Source organism: Phocoena sinus, chromosome 10 (genome assembly GCF_008692025.1).
Source record: "Phocoena sinus isolate mPhoSin1 chromosome 10, mPhoSin1.pri, whole genome shotgun sequence".
Classification (NCBI taxonomy): domain Eukaryota; kingdom Metazoa; phylum Chordata; class Mammalia; order Artiodactyla; family Phocoenidae; genus Phocoena; species Phocoena sinus.
The window spans coordinates 58786979-58806354 of record NC_045772.1 but is presented as its reverse complement, the minus strand read 5'-3'; the positions used below and the strand labels follow the sequence as shown (position 1 = coordinate 58806354).

Below are 19376 nucleotides of genomic sequence, written 5' to 3'. Positions count from 1 at the left end.
CCCCTCAAGGCGGGGCCGGGCGCGAGGCCAGCGGGCCAAAGCCGCCGAGCCTCCGGCCGGCCTCACCCCTCGCGCCCCCTCCGCTTCCCCGTCCGGCCCTCGCGCTACCTGGGACCCTCGGCCCCACCTCCAACCCCCGCGCGGCCCAGGGACCGCCGCCGCCGGGCCCCGCGGGCAACTGTGAGGACGTTTCCAACACCCCCATCCCCAACCCAGGCCTGGCTTTTCTGAAGCACTGATCCTCCGGATGCAGGACCACTCCCTCCTCGCGCTGGTACCTGGAGAAGTGAAAAACCCTATCCCAGCTCTGAGCTTAAATCGGCTTCCCTGTTCCACATCTCATATTCCCAGAAGTTTACTCTCAGAACGTCTGCTGTTGTAGTTTTACACGAAGTTGTGAGACTGTTTGATTAATTTACGTCTCCTCCACCAGGCAGTGACCTTCCTGAAGGCAGGGCGCCGTGGTTCTGCACACTACCGCGTCCCTGCGCTTCCCACACGCTTCTGGTTCATATGAATAGGTGCTTAACAAAGCCTGTTTTGAATGAATGAACAAGTACTTTTGGGTCCCTGGTGAAGAACCCTCTGGACGTTCACTGTGGACCCTCCTTCCAGCTAGGTGGGCAAATGAAGGAACTCACAGGATCTCACTGCACCTTGGCAGCGCAGGCCTGTTCCCGGCAGCTTGTCCTCCCTGGAGGGGAGCAGAACTTGACACCTCAAAATATGCCTCTTTGGCATAAGGATTATTTTTAAGAAGCAGCAGACGGGAGAAGCTCTGAAAAGTGAGTAGAAGTTACGCTTTTGTAAAAGATATTTACATTTATAAGGGAAATGTCCATTTGTAAGGTACCTCTCTGTACCAGGAAGAGAAGAGTTACTAAATGTCTAGAAACCTCTTAGTTTTCCTGGGTATCTCCCATGTATACAGGAAGTATACATGGTTGTTAAACTTCTGTTTCTTTTTTCCTTTTAATCTTTTATTATTTACTCAGCTAGGAACCTCAAAGGGTGAGGGAGAATTATTTTTCCTCCCCTACTTCCCTAACTCGTTTTCAGCTCAGTTTCTCTGCTTCCACCCACCCTTCTCCTTCAGTGCAGCAGTTACCCTCCAAATCTTCTCCCCAGATGCTCCTGCCCAAGAATTGTTATCAAACTGAAACTACCTGAGTTTAACTGAGAGATGTGATCAAAATTTAAGGCATTGGCACCATTACCAGCGATCAGTCTGAAGTTCTCATCACAGCTTTTACTGTGACATTCACAGGTCATGAAGGTTTTTTGACTGAATCTCTGTGGTATTCACAGGTCACGACTTCAGGCTCACAGTTTTTTAGTTGGTCATATTTTTTATTCCCTTTTTGGTGTTCCAGTCTTAGGGAGATCATTTGCTTGGTGGTTAGCAACTGACAACATGCATTTAAAGCCTTTAAGAGAATACAGGAGGCTTCCTTGGTGGCGCAGTGGTTAAGAATCCGCCTGCCAATGCAGGACACACGGGTTCGAACCCTGGTCCGGGAAGATCCCACGTGCTGCAGAGCAACTAAGCCTGAGCGCCACAACTACTGAGCCTGTGCTCTAGAGCCCGTGAGCCACAACTACTGAAGCCTGTGTGCCTAGAGCCCATGCTCTGCTGCAAGAGAAGCCACTGCAATGAGGAACCTGCACACAGCAAGGAAGAGCAGCCCCCACTCACCGCAACTAGAGAAAGCCTGCGTGCAAGCAACGAACACCCAACACAGCCATAAATAAATAAATTTATTTTTTTAAAAAAGAGAGAGAATACAGGGCACAAGGAGACTACTATAACGATTATAAGCAGGACAATTCCCAATGTCTAGAGTGCACTTCAGAGCCATGGTCCCCAAGACCCAAAGCAATCAAAATCAAACAAGTCAAAGAAAGACCCCATTAGAGGAGTCACCTTTTTAAGCCAAGTGGCTTGTTCAGTAATCTTATGCAGCTGAGTTTCAACTTCCCCAGAAGTGTTCATTTAGGTACAGTGGGTGGTGGTGGCCACAGCACAGATACCTCCTTGTTCAGCTAAAAGAAAATCAAGAACAACTTTGGCTGGAGAGTCTAAGGATTTTTGTTGGGCAGGCATTAGTTTAGCAGCACATTCAGGAGAATCTTTAAGAGTTAAGGAGAGATTTCTGATCACAACCTCATCTGTACTCACTCCTAACCAGGAGTAGAGGGACCTGCCAAAGGAAGCAAATCCTGAATCACGAAAGCCTCCTGGTAGGTCCTTTCTAATTTGATGATGTAAATTCAGGGAAGTTGACCCAATAAGGTGTCTCAGTTTGTCTGTGAACAGTCAGGGGCACAGTTACATAACCTAAAAGGCATTGCCCAGTTATGCACTAGCCATCCAGGCATTCCTAGGCCCAAGGAGAATGACAACCACCACAGACAAAGATTAATTCTGTCAGAGCACAAACCAATTCTGCTAAGGTGGCACTATTAATGGTCAGATCAGAGTTTTTATGACAAAACCAGCAGTCTGAAATGTTATCCCCCTTAGCAATGGCCTGGGACATATGGATGATGGTGTCATCTTTCCAGACCAATGACAGAGTAAAGGAAAGAAAGAAAAGAAGTAAGGGTTTCAAGTTTAGTTAAAGTAGGAAGTCTTGATCTGATGTCTTGGGTGGAAGAAGTTTACATCAATGTCAGCTACCCCTCTTCTTTGTCAGTTTGATTTTGAGGTCTCCAGCTGGCGTGCAGTTCCTAAAATCAGAAGGAGCCCTTTTTAATTAGGAGCTGTGGACCCAACGTTCAAGTTCCTGAAGTTTGGCTGCCATCCGGGTAAGACCTGGTATAGTCCCTTCCAAGGAGTTTCAAGGGCATTCTATTAGTGATTATTAGTGATTATTAGGTTATTAGTGATTCCAAATTAGAAGGGTGGGAGAAAATTGGAAACATTAGTTTGGAGAGTTGTAGCCAGATATTTGAGGAAACTAGAAGAATTCAGGATCTAGTTTAGTTTTCAAGTATATTACAAAACCTCAAAGATAATTAACAGAATTAGAATCTAATATTTACAAAGGTTAAAACATAATTTTTCTCTCTACAATCACCCCATTTCCCCCCAAAGATAACACAACAATTTGTTTGAATTTAACTTGGCCTGATTAGTTACATAAGTGCAACAAGAGTAGTGATTGACCATATAAGCTCTTTTTTAAGACTGCTTTACTAGGAGTTTCAGATTGAACTCTTAAAAGCCTCTGAAGCCAGGAAGCCAAGCCAAGGACTGCCATTAGATTTTACCTGAAAAACGTGTAGTTTGGGTGAATTCTCCTCTTCTCAAGGTCCTGAAAATATCCTGGGGTTCCTGGACCTGCTGGGAAATGACCTTCCTTACTTACATGGTAAGACTGCCAGGAACCCTGTAAGTAGAGTACCAAGCCAATTTTTCCAAGGGGCTTTACTGGCCTTATAAAGTCAACCTTAGTTCCTTAAAGCTACCTAGTCATATCTGAGTCTATGCACATTTCTCTTAACAATGACATTTCAGTCAAAGCCTTGATAATGTAGCCAGCATTTCCAATTGCATCCTGTTACAAGGAGAGCAGATTTTTATTGGACTTATGCAAATAACTAATCATATTGCCCTGAGAAGAATACTCAAGAGTTTCTGAATTCTGACAGGATCAGGTAGGGAGAAAAAGTACATGTTTCATCTTTGTTTACAAAGGTATATGTTACCAAATTGCTGTAAATCATAGATAGCTTAAGAAAAAAAAGGTTTTCTTAAATTTAGAAAAACAAAACATTAAGGGACCAGCAATGTTGCAAACAAAAAAGTCATAAAATTTTTAATTCTTCTCCTCATTTATTCAGTCCCATGTAAGTAATACTTGTTCTGCTTGAATCCAGTTTTTCCATTAGTTCTGGAAATTCTTACCTTGTTCAGTTATATGCTCTTAAAGTTATCATAAACCTGTACTTACCAAAGTCCTTTCCATGAATTTTCTTGAAAATGACGTACTTTTGCAGCTAATGTTGAAGAATTTGCATAAGGCCTTTAAGAACAATCTCTTTTCCAGTGTTTCCATTGATTACAACTGAACATCAATCCTTGGGGCAGCATTTTGATGATGGACACCTAGGAGGATGTAATAGGGGAGGCCTAGGTGTTGTTCTAGATACCTTTTGTGTTTTTAGTAAGATTTTGCCATTTTTGTAGATATTTATAGCTTCTGGAACCATCGTTCTTAGACATAAAATAGGCAGGTATGCCAGAAGGTGGCATGCTTGACTCTTTGGAGCTTAAGGATCCTGTTATATTTTTAGCTAAGATTTTGGGTCTCTTGGAGCCAAACTAATACCTAAGAGGGATGTGCCACTGGGTTGGAGATTGTGTGGTGTTTTACAAGTGTACCTCGTTGCATGGAAATTTTATTGAGGTTGGCATCAATCTAACCCATTCTATGACCAAATTATCCTAACATGGGAGTCTTTTGGTTAGGTGAGCACTCTAACAGTTTTTTTTGTTGTTTTGTTTTATTTTTTTCTAACGGCTTTTAAGTGCTCATCAATTTTTGTAACTTTATGGCTTCCAAGATTCCCATTAACAATAGCCTTTATCTACACTAAGCGAGACAAACAAACATGTGCATCTTAACACACCAGCAGTAACCAAGAGATGTTACCGCAGCTTGGCCAAGGAAAGTCCCTGTGTGCACCACCAACAATTCCCATGGAACTGGGGACTGGAAAAAAGATTGAACCAGCAGACCCCAAACAATGGGGATTGCAGACTGATTCCAAACAAATGAGGAGCTGCAGCTGCCACCAGCAGTTCCCAACATGGAATCTGGGGAAGGATTCCAAACAAATATGAAACTGCAGACCAAACCACCAGCAGTTCCCTGTGTGGAATCTGGGTACCAACCAGCAGCTGGGATTTTCTGCTCAAGTGGGGGAATTGTGGTCTGAACCAAGGGCTAGGGGATTGGGTTCTGGATGGAATCATCTGGTAGCTCAAGCTGACCTGTGCCAGATTGGAAAGTCAATTAGATCAGAAGCTTGACACAGAGAGTGGAGCTCAGAGCTGAGAGGAACTTACTCACAGCCCTTGGAAACAACGAGAGAGACACAGAACTCAAAAGAGTTTTCAGGGACCATGCCTACACTTCCCGTTGAGTTGTTAACAAACCCCCTAAAGGTATAGATTAAAGTTTATACTCTTTATACTTGTGATATTGTGATTTATAATAAAATATATATATGGTCATTACCCCCATTTCTAGCACAGAACTCCTAAAACACTTGGAATTTCCTAAGTGATGAGAGCCATAAAGATATCTTTTGTTATGCTATCGAGTGACTTTGGGACTGCACCTAAAGATGGGGACTGGTCTCCAGGAGAAGCAACTTTATGATTAAAAGGTTGGAACTTTCATTCCTAAGCCCCTGACCTCCAGGGAGGGAAGAGGGCCTGGAGGTTGAATCAATTATCGTTGGTCAATGGTTTAATCAATCATACCTATGTAATAAAGCTTCCATAAAATCCTAAAGGAACTGGATTTGGAGAGCTTCCAGGTTGGTGAAAATGTAGAGATTCAAGGAGAGGAGGGTGGCATGCTCAGAGAGAGCATGGAAGCTCCACACCCCATTCCCCATGCCTTGCCTTATGCATCTCTTCCACCTGGTGTTCCTAAGTTATATCCTTTTATAATAAACTGGTGATCTAGTGAGTAAACAGGTTTCCTGAGTTCTGTGAACCACACTAGCAAATTCATGGAACTCAAGGAGAGGGTTGTGGGAACCTCCAACCTGTAGAGAGTTAACAACCTGGGCTTAAGATTGACATCTGAAGGAGGGGTGGGGGTGGGGGACGTCTTGTAGGACTGAGCCCTCAACCTGTGGAATCTGATACTATCTCCAGGTAGATAATGTTGGAGCACTGCTTGTTGGTGTGGGAAATCTCCCCCTCCACACACTGAATTGGGTCTAGAACCTTTAATACCGAAGTCTTTAAAGTAAATCATCGTGTAATAACAATAGCACACATATGCAAAGCTAAATGGAGAAGGGCCAGGAATTCAGCCCAAGGTCTTTTTGACCAGGTCCCCTTAGGCATCAACATCTTTACAACAGGAAGAAGAAGGCCAGGATTCCTTCACACATTCTCCAAGCACAAAAACAGAAATACAATTTAAAGTTTGTCTTCATTTTGCCTGGAATGCCCAGTACTGCAATTTTCATTAGTCCCACCAGAGAGCAACCTTTCTACACTTATGCTCCTACTTAGCAAGAACAGAACCACCTCGTGAAGCTTTCATGACCCAAATAAATTCCCCAGACTCTGCAAAATTACCCCACTTTTAAACTGGCTAGGTAGATCATTTTGAAAAGCCAACAATATAACGCGTTGGGAAAAGGCTTGAGGATTTGGGGTGAGGGTATTCTTTGACCTCTAGCAATAAACCTGACACCAGAGATACTGAGGTGAGCGCCCGCACCATAGAGCTGTGGGTCCAAAGTTGCCCCAGTCAGGTTCTGGGAAGAGAGCACTTTCACTGGGGTGAAGGACCTGCAGGAACTGGTCTCTGGCTCCATGGCCCTGACTTTACACAGCCTTGGGAGAACTGAGTGTCGACTTTGTATCAGGGTGGTTCAGGGCCATGGCCAAGTCCCCTACACGGGGCTAAGACAGGGAGCCTGAGGACTTCCCAGGCTGTTCCATTAGGGTACAGAACTCCCCTTGGGATCAGTGGGCTGTGATAGTTAGCACATCAGATTAATAAAAGACACCCACACACACCTCATTTAAGTGCCTTATGTACACTGCAGACTACTAGACCAGCATTACAGGGGCTGGTAAGAGTTGCATCACAGAAGAGTAGGAAATAAATGTTTTCCCTTTATAACTGGCCACTAAGGTGGCCAGTTAACACTAAAAAGATCTGCTCTCTTCTTTCTCAGCCCCTATAGTAACTTCCCTGTCTATGCCCCACCCTAGCAAGATCAAGTGCTGTTTTCTTGTCTAAAGCCCTGCTACAGTGTAAACTCTGTTTACGGATCACCATCTTATCCACACGACCTGTTGCGGGATCCAAGTTCAATATTCGGCGACAGAAAAACAGTACAGTACTTGGATGCACCCTCCTCTGGGCTGGATCTTCGCACAGCCTTGACCCCACTTCTCTTCTTTGAGTAGGATTCAGGGACTGATGTCTCCCAGGCCCATCCTGGAAATACAGACAAGCCATTCAGAATATCTGTACTTCTTTATCTAAATCTGGTCTGCGAAAGTCTTTGAGTGCTAGAAACCATCTTCCAAATTCATTTCTTCTTTTAATCACTAAATAAATCTTCTGATACTAATTGTATGAAGCAAGGAGTAAGACACTGTTGGGGAAACCAATATGTGTACAAAATAAAGATACTTCCATTTATATATGATATATGTGTGTGTATCATATATATATATTTGTGTATGTGTGTGTGATGTAGCTGCAAGAGTCAAGAAAGAGGAAAACCCACCCACCAACCCACCAACCAAATACATCACTCTAGGTCATAATATGTAAAAATCCTTTATTGTTGAGGCGTGGAGAGAGACATCATATTTTTAGGATGCTACAGAAACTCCAGGGCAATCTATAGTCAATGCCTGCAGGGACTGGGGGGGCTCACTAGGCAGTTTCTACAGCGGGTGGGGTAGAGGGTTGGAGAAGGGGTCAAAGCCCAGGAGTGTTACAAGGATGTGGGAGAGGAAGGGAAATAGGAGTGCGTGCACCTGGGGATTGGGAGAGGGTGACAGGTGTCTTCACGATGCAGCCCAGGAGTCCAGAAGTGGAGTGCTGAGGACCAAAAAAAGAAGAAATCACATCTCTGTCCTGTAAAACTCCCACCAACCACCCACTGGGGAGGTGGGGGAGAAAGGGAGGGGCATCTGTAAGGGAGAAGTAGAGAGAATGGAAGTCTTAACCCTCAGCTATCCCTGTAGCCTTTGAACTAGAGGACCGTAGTCTCCTAGCCACAGGTGCATGCGTCTTCCCAGCTTCCATGTTTATCACGCTATGGTCTGAGGGGCCCATGCAGAAAGAAGTACTGGCAAAGTTCATAGCATCCTGGCATCCCTATGAGCCAGGCATACACACAGCCCTGTCCAATGCACCCTGGCACTAATGCTCCCCTGGCCTCACTCAGTCCCTCCTCCTCTTTCCAGAAACCTCCCAGAGGAAGGACAGGCCCAGGGATCACTTCTTTTTTCAGCAGTTTCACATGAATGAGATAAGATGGCACAATGATCTGTGTTGATCCATCTCATCTAACCTCCTTTAAATGCCAGCCCCCAGGGACCTAAGTGTCTATTCTTCCCAGCACCTAACAGGTTGAGAATGCACCATCAGTGGTGAGATTATGAGGGCTGCAATTATGGGCCTGGTCCCTCTGAAAGAGCCTACGTTCACCAGAAAGCATTAAAAGTAGATTTCCACGATGCACTTGTCTCTGCCATTTGTATAAAATACTATGGCAAAATTGCACTGTAGTTATGTTTATGGTTGATGCATAATGCTGGGGAGTGCGTATCATCCAGATATAGCCGCCCGTATAATTATCTGACCGTCAGCAGGACTGAAATAACAATCTAATGAGAGCAAAATGATACAGTAAGTACCATGCAATCAGTGAGTTACGGTTATTACGGCTTTTTGTACCCTCTCACCCAACACTGAATGGGGGGCCAGACCCGGCCTCTGGGCCCGGGGAGTCACACACAGGCAGTTTCATTGAGAGCCTGCTCCTGGTCCTTGGGGCTCCCTGGAGACCAATGAGTGTGGGTAACAGGGCCACAGAGAGAGGGGCAGGAGTCTCTGTGAAGACTGAGCCTTCCTGATCCCTCTCCTTTCCTCCCGACACCTTCAGTGGAAGCCAGTGCAAAGAAAGCCATCAGTGAGCTGCTATTGCTGTGTGTGGGAAGATGGTGTCGAGGCAGACGGTTCCGTGTTTTGACAAGACACTTCCCCGGGGGACTCACACTTGCATACCAAGTGGAAGAGCTGTCAGCCCACTCGGGCCCAGGGTCCAGCCCAGACAGTTCCAGGCAGACAGACCGGAGCCCGCCAGGGTCAAGACTGGGACCTTCCCCACACTTCCCAGACTACAGTCACAATAAAGCCAACACGCAGCACTGTGTGCCAGGCACTGTTCTGAACACTTTACCTAGACTCAAAACCACAGCCCTGCAAGGTAATACTATGACCCCTGTTGTTCAGATGAGGAAATTGAGGCACAGAAGGGTTTTGTAACCTGGCCAAGGGACACAGCTAGTGAGTGGCAGGATTCGAACTCAGGCCATGCTCATATTCATTACACTGCACAGAGCGATTAAGATATAGTTTCCAGCTACTCCCCATTAGATTTCAGAGTTTGTTGCATTTCTTGCTAAATCACCCTTGCAAATAACTATATAGTGGACCCGGTAACCTGAGATTCTGAATGATCTGAATGGTTTCAGCCTGCCTGGGAAGCAAAATGCTTCACCTGTGAATAGATGTGGTACCTGTAATTATCAGATGATGGTCTCTCCACCTTTTGCACAAGTCACAAGAATGGAGTCCAAACAAGAGAAGCTGCTCATCAAAGAAACCCCAGGGGAAACCCCTCCCTTGCCATTTCCTACCACTCAGCCATAAGCAGGGATCCATGAGACTGGAAAGAGATAAGAAACAGGGTGTGTGTGTGTGTGTGTGTGTGTGTGTGATCACAGGCAAGCACACACTTCTAAGTGTCAGGCACTGGTAGTGTATTTAGGCCATTAATTATGAGCATTAATACACATAGCATCAGAGGAAATGCTCCAATGCTCCTCTGGCAACCTACTCCCCCCACATACACACACACAGTCCCCTCTCCTCTCTCTAAGTACTTACTTCATTCCACATTGGAGGGATACTTGAAGGTGCCAAAGCTGGGGACGTTCTCTTGGTTCACATCAATAGGATTGTCTGTGGTGAAGTAAACAGCGTAGTTAGGAGGGATTTTTCTGCATATGACCTTCACCCTGACCCAATAGCAAAGGGCTGGCTATGAAGGACAGCTTTGGAAGACAGAGTTGGGAAGTAGACGGATGCTCTGTTTGGGAGATGGGGGCGGGGGGCGGGGGAGAAGCAGAGCTTGCCTGACCCCCTGCCAGCTACAGCAGAACTACCTTATAAAGGTCTCCGTCCTGTGCTCCCGGGGAGGGCTGGACTGTGGACCCAAGCCGATTGGGTAGAAGGGGCAGAGGAACCCTCACTGTAGCTAAGAAAAGTCCTGTCTTTCCCTCTGGTGAGAAATATGAAGCAGCTGACTTCTGCTACATCTTTGCCAGCACCCTAGCCCTTCCACCGACCTCCACATTTTCCTACCTGGCTGGATGTTCCTCTTGCCCATGAGACCCACGAAGAAGTCATGCATGCCACCTGCAGAAACAGGGCCAACATTTTCAGTGGTGATAGTGAGGGGCTGATACATTTCCCCAGACGTGTCAAGACTTCTGAGGCTGGGCTTCTGGTCTCTGTTTCAGTGTCTCACCACAGCTTACTCCCCGCAGTTAGCAGGCTGTCCCCTAGGCCCACCCTCTCTGTCTACCTCTCCCTCCCCCACATTTCGAGAACTCTCTGAAATTCTCCCACCCAACAGGTACCTGGCTTAGAATCTTCACAGCCACCAAGAGATCCTCTTAGTTCCCACTAACCTACCAGTGGAGGGAGACTCCACCGTGCCCCGCACACCTGCTTCCTCTGGCTCTCAGCGGCCTCTCCCATTCAGGAAAGGCTGGCTGAGCAGTTGCAGCTGGCATGCTGTTTGCGCCAGCTGAGCCGGGGCCAGCCGAAATAGTCACTGTGCCCTGTGCCCATGGAGCTCTAGGCAAGTGGTCAGCAGAGATCAGGAGAGCGAAGAGGCTACTCACGTTTCTGGGGAAGTGACGACTCCTTAGGACCTGTGAAGCAAGAACAGGCATGTAACTGGGGAAAGGAATCTGCTAAGTGATGATTAGAGGGGGTTCAGATCACAGCCCTCAATAATTCACTAAGCCATCTCCAGTCTCCTTCCCACGCGAAGGGGTCTCCCAGGCCTATTTAATCTTCAGAATCCTGCCCCACACGCCCCTCTGCCCGGGGCTGCTTCCTACCCACGCTAGCCTTGCTCAGCATTTTGAGCAATCCATCTAGGGAGACTGAGCGGCTGTCATAGAGTCTCCGGAGCAACGACGGGGGCAGCTGGTAGAGATTCGAGTCCTTCTGGGGAGAGAAACAAAGAGGGCTGAGGAGGAGGCTCACACCCAATCCACTCACTCTTTCCCCACAAGAAATGGCCTCCTCTTGAGCTCATCACAGCTGAACTTAACATCCTATTTCTTTCAGGATTTCCTCTGGTTTTACAGTAGAAGCGAAGTAGGCTCTCAAAGTGTGGTCCATGGACCAGCAGCATCGCCGCTGGGAGCTTGTTAAAAATACATAATCTTGGTCTACGCCAGACCTACTGAGACAGAATCTGCATCTTAACCAGGCCCCCAGGTGACTCATAGGCACAGCAAGGTTTGGGAAGCGCATGTAAAGGGAACACATTGGGCATCCCTGTAGGCCGACCAACTGTCCCGGTTTGCCCAGGTATGTGGGGCTTTCAGTGTTCAAGATGGGACAGTCCCCAGAAAGCTGGGAGTTGGTCATGCCATATCCCAAGCTCAAAGGGTACTGACCCTTGGGGCCCCCTCCCAGCTCCTGCCACCTCTCAGTGAGAAGAGCCATTGGTTCTTTTCTCCCTGGCACACCCGGAACCCGTTTGACCAACCATGTGGTTTCCGCACTAAGTGAATGAGCCAGGAATTCCCGCACTCACAAGAAAGGCTCATCAGACAGAGCTAGTGTCCTCTGGTCTGTGCTCCATGATTGAGTCACAGACAGGACTCGGTCCTGGGGACAGGTGGGGGTAGGCAGTCAGGGCCGCCAGCAATCCTGAAATTGCCCCCACTCTGCACTGTGTCCGTGGATGTTTCTCTCCCTGCGTTTCCCACCACCTCGCCCTCTCTTTTCTTCTCCATCAGGTTTCTGCCTCTGTTTTTGTCCCCCTCTCCCCTCTCTCCCCTGGATTTAGAATTTCACGCGGGCAGCATGCTCAGGATGAAGCCTCTTCTTCCCCTCCACAGATGAACCCCATTCTAGACCTGCTGCCAAACAGGGGTTCTTTCTCATCTTGGTGGTTTTTCTTTTTTAGCAACTTGGGCAAGGCAGGATGGTTGGTGGGCACACATCACACACCCAGTTTATTGCGGCTGCAGAGAGATAATGACAATTGATCATGTTTGGAGATTTTCACCTTGAATCTCAGCGGTTCCTCTCTCTCCAGAGCCTAGGGGTCCTTGGGCGGCTGAGCACACGCAGATGGGCATTTACCCAGGATGCACCCACACACGTGCCAACCTGGCTGCCCAGGCACACATACATCCTACTCCCGTTCCGTCCCAATTTCCCTCATCCTCTCGGACCTGCAGGGAGAAGGGGCAGGATGGCAATCTCTATTTTGTTGACCAAGAGGGGCAAGGTCTCAAAGTAAGTTTGTCTCAGAGGAACAGACCCAGATATTCTGACTGTCTCCAGCTGGAACTTTGGGCTCCAAACACAGTGTCCAGCCCATATTTGGCACTCGCTGTGTGTTTTTTTTTTTTTTTTTTTTTTTTTTTAAGAAGATGTTGGGGGTAGGAGTTCATTAATTTATTTATATTTATTTTTGCTGTGTTGGGTCTTCATTTCCGCGCGAGGGCCCTCTCTAGCTGTGGCAAGCGGGGGCCACTCTCCATCGCGGCGCGCGGGCCTCCCACCCCCGCGGCCTCCCCTGCCGCGGAGCACAGGCTCCAGACGCGCAGGCTCAGCAGCCGTGGCCCAGGGGCCCACTCGCCCCGCGGCATGTGGGATCCTCCCAGACCAGGGCCCGAACCCACGTCCCCCGCACCAGCAGGCAGACCCCCAACCACTGCGCCACCAGGGAAGCCCCTCGCTGTGTGTTTTTTGAACTGGTTCTGGTCGTTTGGAGCTGGTGCAACTACTGCAAGGATGCCAACCTATCATACCTTAGGATACCTCACCAGCTGGATGAAGGCTGGTGATCTCTCTCTTTGCCCAGCCCACAACTTCCCACGCAGCCACTTCCCCAAATTGTTCAAATACTCTGCGCACCTCCTGTAACGAGATGCTAAACAGATCTGAGCTGGAGAGGCAGTTAGACTTCACACACTGAATATGTAGTAAGTTCCACATGTAATCATCTTAAAAACATTCGTACCAATGTAACTGCTGTCTTGTCAAAACCTTGAGAAGACTTCCTCCCTGCTCTCCCCCAGTACCCCTACCCTGACATCTACTCTTTTTCTTAGATGAACTTTGGAAATTGGGGCCCAACCTGTTTTGTGGGGTCTTTTCCTATCTTGACTAAGCAGAGACTAGAGGGGGACATGGGAGAGGAGGGAAGAAAGGGTTGGAATGTTAGGAGCACCTGATGTTATTGGGGGTGGATGAGCAGGGGATAAGGGAATTTATTTGAATTTTGAAAAAAAAAATACATATAGCTGATAGGTAAAAGAGCACACAAATGACTATTGGGGAGAGAAGTTCTGACTGTGTTTCATACCATCCAGGAAGTGGGGAGGATCTGCCCCCCTGCAAAGGGACAGAACCTGAGCTGGACCATAGGGAACCTGAGACAACACTACCCTACCCCTCATAGTACCACCCAATCACCAGGTCACCACACAATCAACCAACCAAACAACATATTAGTGCCGCACATTTTATGTACAAGGTATCAAAGACATGCAGAGGGACAGAGACACTGACAGACATACTGGGAGAACATGAGGCCACTGGAGAGGCTGGGCTGTCCAACCCTCTGATGGGTAACTCCCAACCCGCCCGTCCCACCTTCCTCCCTACCACGGTGGGACAGGCAGAGTGCAGCCTTATGAGGCCAGGCTGGGTGAGCCAGAGTGGGTGCCTTACCTTGCTGTGGCTCCCACCAGGCACCACCTGTTCCTGTGACTCCTCACACACTGCCCCCAAACTCCGAGCCAAGCTGAGGGCCAGGATTACTGCAAACAGCAGGGCACTTCTCATGATGCCTAGGAGTGCAGACGGACAGGACAGAGGGAAGGCAAGGAGGAGGAGGACACAACACAGGTGCAAACATGGGAGACATTCATGACTAGCAGCCTGGCTTGACCCTGCTTCCCCAGCCCCCAACTCTCCCGCCCAAGCCTTAGTCTGGGAGAGTCTCTGAGCTGGGAGGCGCTCAGTTTCCCTGCTCCCCCACCACATATTTCCCCAGGATATGCACCTGGCAATGAGCAATGGCGCAATAATGTGGGGGACTCTAGCCTCCCAGGGAAGATAATAGATTTATAGGACGTGCATGGGTCTATTTCCTTAGTCGGCTTGAGGAGGGATCCTGGGTGCTATTTTCCAGCCCTAGGTACCCCAAGACTTAGGCAAAAACTTTCTAATATAGGAAGAATCAGTCTGTACCCACAGGCTCCAAACACTACATCAACCCCCATTGACTCCTCTTCACCTTCCCAGTATCCTGCTCCCCCATCAAAGGCTGCCACCTGTATTCCCTCCTGACTCTGCCCCTGTCCTTTGGTGCCAGCTCCTGTCCATCCAACATTCTGCCGCTTGTGCCTACCTGTGGAGCAGCTCTGAGCCTGGGGCAGATGGTCCGGCAGGATCAGGGAGCTGGCCGGGAGCACTATCCGCTCCCCACACACTCTGCTGGTGCTGCCGTGAAGAGAGAAACAGGGAGTGGAGGGGCTTGGGGAATGTGGCAGGAGCTCCGGCCCAGCTCCCAGATAAAGGCTCTGGGAGGGTCTGGGGGAGCCGGGGGAGGGGCTGAGAATCACCAATCCCAGGGTGGCTGGAGGGGAGGGGGAGGCTGGTGGGGGGAAGAGGGATATAGGCTGCAGCCACACACACACACACACACACACACACACACACACCCCACAGACCCAGCAGTGAACGGCGGTTATCCAGCAGCCCACAGTCCAATAGCCCCTGAGCTGTGCATGCTAAGGGAGGATGTTGCGTACGGTTTGTCACAAAATTTCCATGCCGGAGCCTACTCAACAGGTGCGGTCCCTGGGCTCTTTCTCCTCCTTGTCCACCCACCAGCTCTTTGCCCTTTAAACTTCCAGCCTCAACTGCCTGGCCAAAACAACTTCCGCCAGGTGCTGCTCTGGCCCTTCTACCACCAGGATGAGCAGGCTCAGGTCCCTGACGATTGAGAGGTGAGTCTGGCACACCCTCCAGTCCTCAGTTCTCCCTCTGTCCTCCCGGCTGGAGCTGACCCATCGCGTTGGTCCTCAGACCAGTAGGATTGGTACTTCTCCCCACTAGTGAATGCAGAAAACTCCAGGGTCTGCCCCCCTCCACCTCCCCAATGCCAGAGCCTCTCCTCATGGCCTCCCACCCCACTCTTGACCCCTGAATCAGCCTGACGTAGTTGCATCCTTCCAGGGTTCTGACTTCTATCCTTCCTGCTGTCATCTCTGAAAGGAGGGACAGAGCACCATGGCTGAGCTCTTCCCCTACCCTCACCTCCGCTCCAGCATTGATCTCTTAACTGCTTCTTTTTCTCCTCACAGTTGCATTTTTTTCCACTCTAATCTGTCTCCCTACAGCTCAGGCATCTTCTCCCCTGAACTTTCAAGCCTCTAGTTCATGCCCCACAGTCGAGGGGCCTTATTCTGCTCACTTCACACCCAAGGTAAGAGAATCCCAGGGGAGAGGCAGAGTCAGGATCTGATCCAGATCCAGAGAGAAAAGACCCAGAGAGAAAAACATACTGCTGTAGGAGACGAGGGGAGGGAAAGAGAAAGCCGGCTCCAGAGCAATCATCACTCTTAGCATTTATAATGGGTGCAGAATTTGAACATTTGCAAGACGCTTCGGCAGAGAGCAATCCAACTGATTTTCATCACCTCCACCGTGTGAGTAGGAAATATTCCTATTTTCAGATGAGAGAACTGAGGCTCAGAAAATTCAGTTCACATGCTCTAGGACATATAGCTATTGGAGAACAGCCTCAAATTCAGGTTTTTTCTCACTCCAAACTTCCCCTTCATTTTACTGCACTGGTCTGTACTTTGACCACTAAGGGAACAGTTAAGTCTCCCAGAGGGAGTTGGGGGTCCACCTCTCCAAAAGACCTGGAGATTTGGGACCTTGTACTCTTCTACATCTTGGGATTGGGAAGAGAATCATAGCTCTGTTGCATATTTACTACAAAGACTTCTGCTCAAAAGCACCTTCCCCAATCACCCTATTTAAAATTACTACCACTCCATTCTCCATATCCCTTCATTTCTTTTCTTCATATATTACATCAAACATACTACAATTTTACTTATGGTCTGTCTACCCCACATCCCACCAGGATGTCAGCATTATAAGGGCAAGGACTTCTGTCGCTTTACTGTTGGATTCCTAGCTCTATAGTGCTTGGCATATAATAGGTGCTCAATAAAAATTTATTTATAAAACAAAAAAGCAAGTCTGAGTCCAGCTTCTTGCATTGCAGCCCACAATGTGGGTCCTCCACAGAGCCTCTCAAGCACTGCTAGGGTCCTGAAATGTTTGTCTCCCCACCCTACCCACCCTGGGGTTTGGGCCATACTGAGAAGTCATTCCGGCTTCACGGGGCCCCATGTTCATCCCCGAATGAGGGCAGCAGCTAGGTCTCAAGGCCCCTTAATTATGTGAGAGGCCAGTGGGGCCTCAATAAAGGCTTCCCGTTACCCAGCTAATTACAGGGCTCTGTGGGGCAACCATGGCCCAGGACTCAGGGTTGGGAGCCATTAGTGGAATAAAAGGTAGAAGTGGAAGGCTGTTTACATGTTAATGGCATGACTTGTTCATGCCTTTGGGAAGCTCTGATGCTATTCCTAATTGGACCAGGTCACCTCCCACCTCCTCCTCTTCTCCTCCCTCACCAATCTGGAAAAGGAGGTCCAAGCTGGGCAGGCTGGAGGAAATTGGGGGTGCAGTAGGAAGAATGTGTTAGACTGAGGGCTAAGAACAAAAGCCTCCTGGGTCCCATCTCTACATCAGCCTCCCTCCCCCACCAACCCATCCATCCCTGCCCCCAAGCCCTGGGACTAGGGAAGCAAGGATTCAGCAAAGGTCCGTCATGAATAATCTCCTTTGATGATGAGGCATCTCACAGAGGATGGCAGGAGCCAAGGATGGGGGGAGCAAGGGAATGGCAGGGAGAATTGACCACCTCTTGATCTCTGGGATTAGCAAAGACTTGAAAGAGCTGATGCTAAGTCAGAGAGGTGATGAAGGAGGGAGGATTTAGAGGGCTAGGGCAGGCTGGGCTTCACTTTGCCCACAAATCATATGCAAATGACACGTAAAGCAGGTGCTGCAGCTACAGAGAACCTAGGTGTGTTTCCCTTGAACACTTACTCTTTGAGCCACACCTCAGACACTAACTGTCACTGGCCTAGCGGAGCAGGATCCCTGGCAGACCATCCCTCTGGAGCCCCCCCCTCTTTATTGCTGGTGCAGGTTGGGGGTGAAGCCAGTACAACACTGAGCGGAGATGCTTTAATCGGCCATTCCCAGGGGTCAAGGTGGGGCACGTGCCTGTGCGCGCGAGCTGGCCTGCATATGTCCACCACATGCACAGCTTGGGCGCGACACGTGGACCCCTTCAACATCCTGGAGGGGTGCTGGTGGAGGGGGCTGGGCCATATGTGACAATGGGTGGAGATACCAGTGAGGAATGGAAGGATGCCGAGTCCTGTGGCCAGGACACAGTCGGGAGACAACCCACAGCACAAGGAGAAGAGTCCCTCAGAGCCTGGGGAAGAAATGGGCTGAGCTAGAGTGGTTTGTGCTGTGAGATGCTCAAATGGCCCCTCTTGGGGGTTAGGGGACTCCAGGATGTCTTGTGCCCCTCAGAGGCTCAAACAGCCTAGACTTTGAGAGAGCTGGACTGGCTGTGAGCAGGGGGGGCAGCAGAACTTCAGCTTCTCCCATCATGATGGAGCCAATTCAAGCCCTATAACACAGGTGGGGAAACTGAGCCCCTATAGGCTTCAGGGTACAAAAACACACACTCCTGAGCTCCAGAAGAGAAGAGAAGCAGAGACAGGAAAGAGGAGGGAGGGAGAGATGGGAGAGTAAAGAAGAGAGGACCCCCCCACACCTCCCTCAGCCTACCATCTATCCACATGACTGACAGGGGGGAGGACAGGAAAGAGAGCAGGGGCCCCGGCCCTCCCCGCTCCTACCATTCCCAGCCCGGAGAGCTGACAGTGCCTTCAGCCCTGGGAAAGGAAAAGCAGGATAGGGAGCAGCAGCTGCATATTCTCCTGAAATTGCTTCTGAAAATGACCAGACACTTCACTGGGAAAGTGACGACAATTTGGGCCCTGGGAGCAGCAGATGAGGCGAGAGCGGGGGCGGTCAGGCTCTGGTCACCACCCCCCTCTTGGCCTGGTTCTGAGAAGTAAAGGACGGGGGAACTGTTGGGGGTGGCGGAAGGGTGGCCAGAGCCCCAACTCTGGACACGGCTCCCCACGGCAGCTCTAACCCCTCACCCACTGGGAAGGGCTGCCTCCCTGGGCCCCATCTCAGCTCAGAGCAGGGTGTGCCAGAACATGGGGCTGGCTTGTGCTCTGAGGGCTAGATTAATCGGCAGTCAGAGGATGAGCTAATCAGGTCTCCCGCCAGCATGACTACCTGGGGAGTGAGCTGCCTGCCAGTGGAAGCTGAGGTGGAGGGAGACCCCAGCCTCAAGGCACCATGAGCTCAGCGGAGACAGGGAAGAGGCAGGGAAGGCAGAGGTCCGAAAGGAGGCAGAGCCGTCCAGACAGAAACAAAAGGCAGCCATTTGTGTTCTCGCACAGAGCGCAGTCTACATTTTACTGCAAACCCAGGAGATGCTTGTTCCCCAAAGGTAGAGAGCAGAGTGGGAGAGGCTTAGACAAGACAGAATCTATGAGGAAATAGCCATGAAGGAAGTGGGGGAGGGCGATATTTAAAGCATTATACAAACTCTTACATGTTAACATTAGTCAGAGCCCACAGCAACGGGGACAACGAGATGGTGTGAGACAGTTGGAAACCAAGAAAGAAATAATGACGATGACACATGGAAAATAAATGAAGACGAGAGGGAAGAGGTCAGTCATACGGATGGGAGAGTCCGGGTGGGGGGGCGTGTCCCCCTGTCAAGTGCCACCAGCTGCAGGCCCCAGCTGTGGGGCAGTGATTAGTAAGATAACTGTTGGCAGCAGCCTGGCATCTCTGGCGTACGGAAAGGAAAGGGGTGTCAGGGGGCAGGTGTGACAAAACCCAGTGCTGAGCTTGGGG

The 19376-nt window shown here is 49.3% G+C and overlaps 1 protein-coding gene across 1 annotated transcript in view; it reads right to left on the bottom strand.

Moving 5' to 3' along the window:
- Positions 1-7527: 7527 nt before the first annotated feature.
- TAC3 (tachykinin precursor 3) overlaps positions 7528-19376 on the bottom strand; it is a 12402-nt gene continuing 553 nt past the window's right edge. Inside the window, exons 2-8 of the mRNA XM_032645466.1 lie at positions 14680-14771; positions 13998-14116; positions 11138-11246; positions 10916-10945; positions 10371-10424; positions 9894-9968; positions 7528-7817 (exon numbers count right to left, since the gene is read on the bottom strand). Coding sequence (XP_032501357.1) covers positions 9895-9968; positions 10371-10424; positions 10916-10945; positions 11138-11246; positions 13998-14111 — 381 coding nt within the window. The 5' untranslated portion in view covers positions 14112-14116; positions 14680-14771 and the 3' untranslated portion in view covers positions 7528-7817; position 9894. The remainder of the gene's footprint in view (positions 7818-9893; positions 9969-10370; positions 10425-10915; positions 10946-11137; positions 11247-13997; positions 14117-14679; positions 14772-19376) is intronic.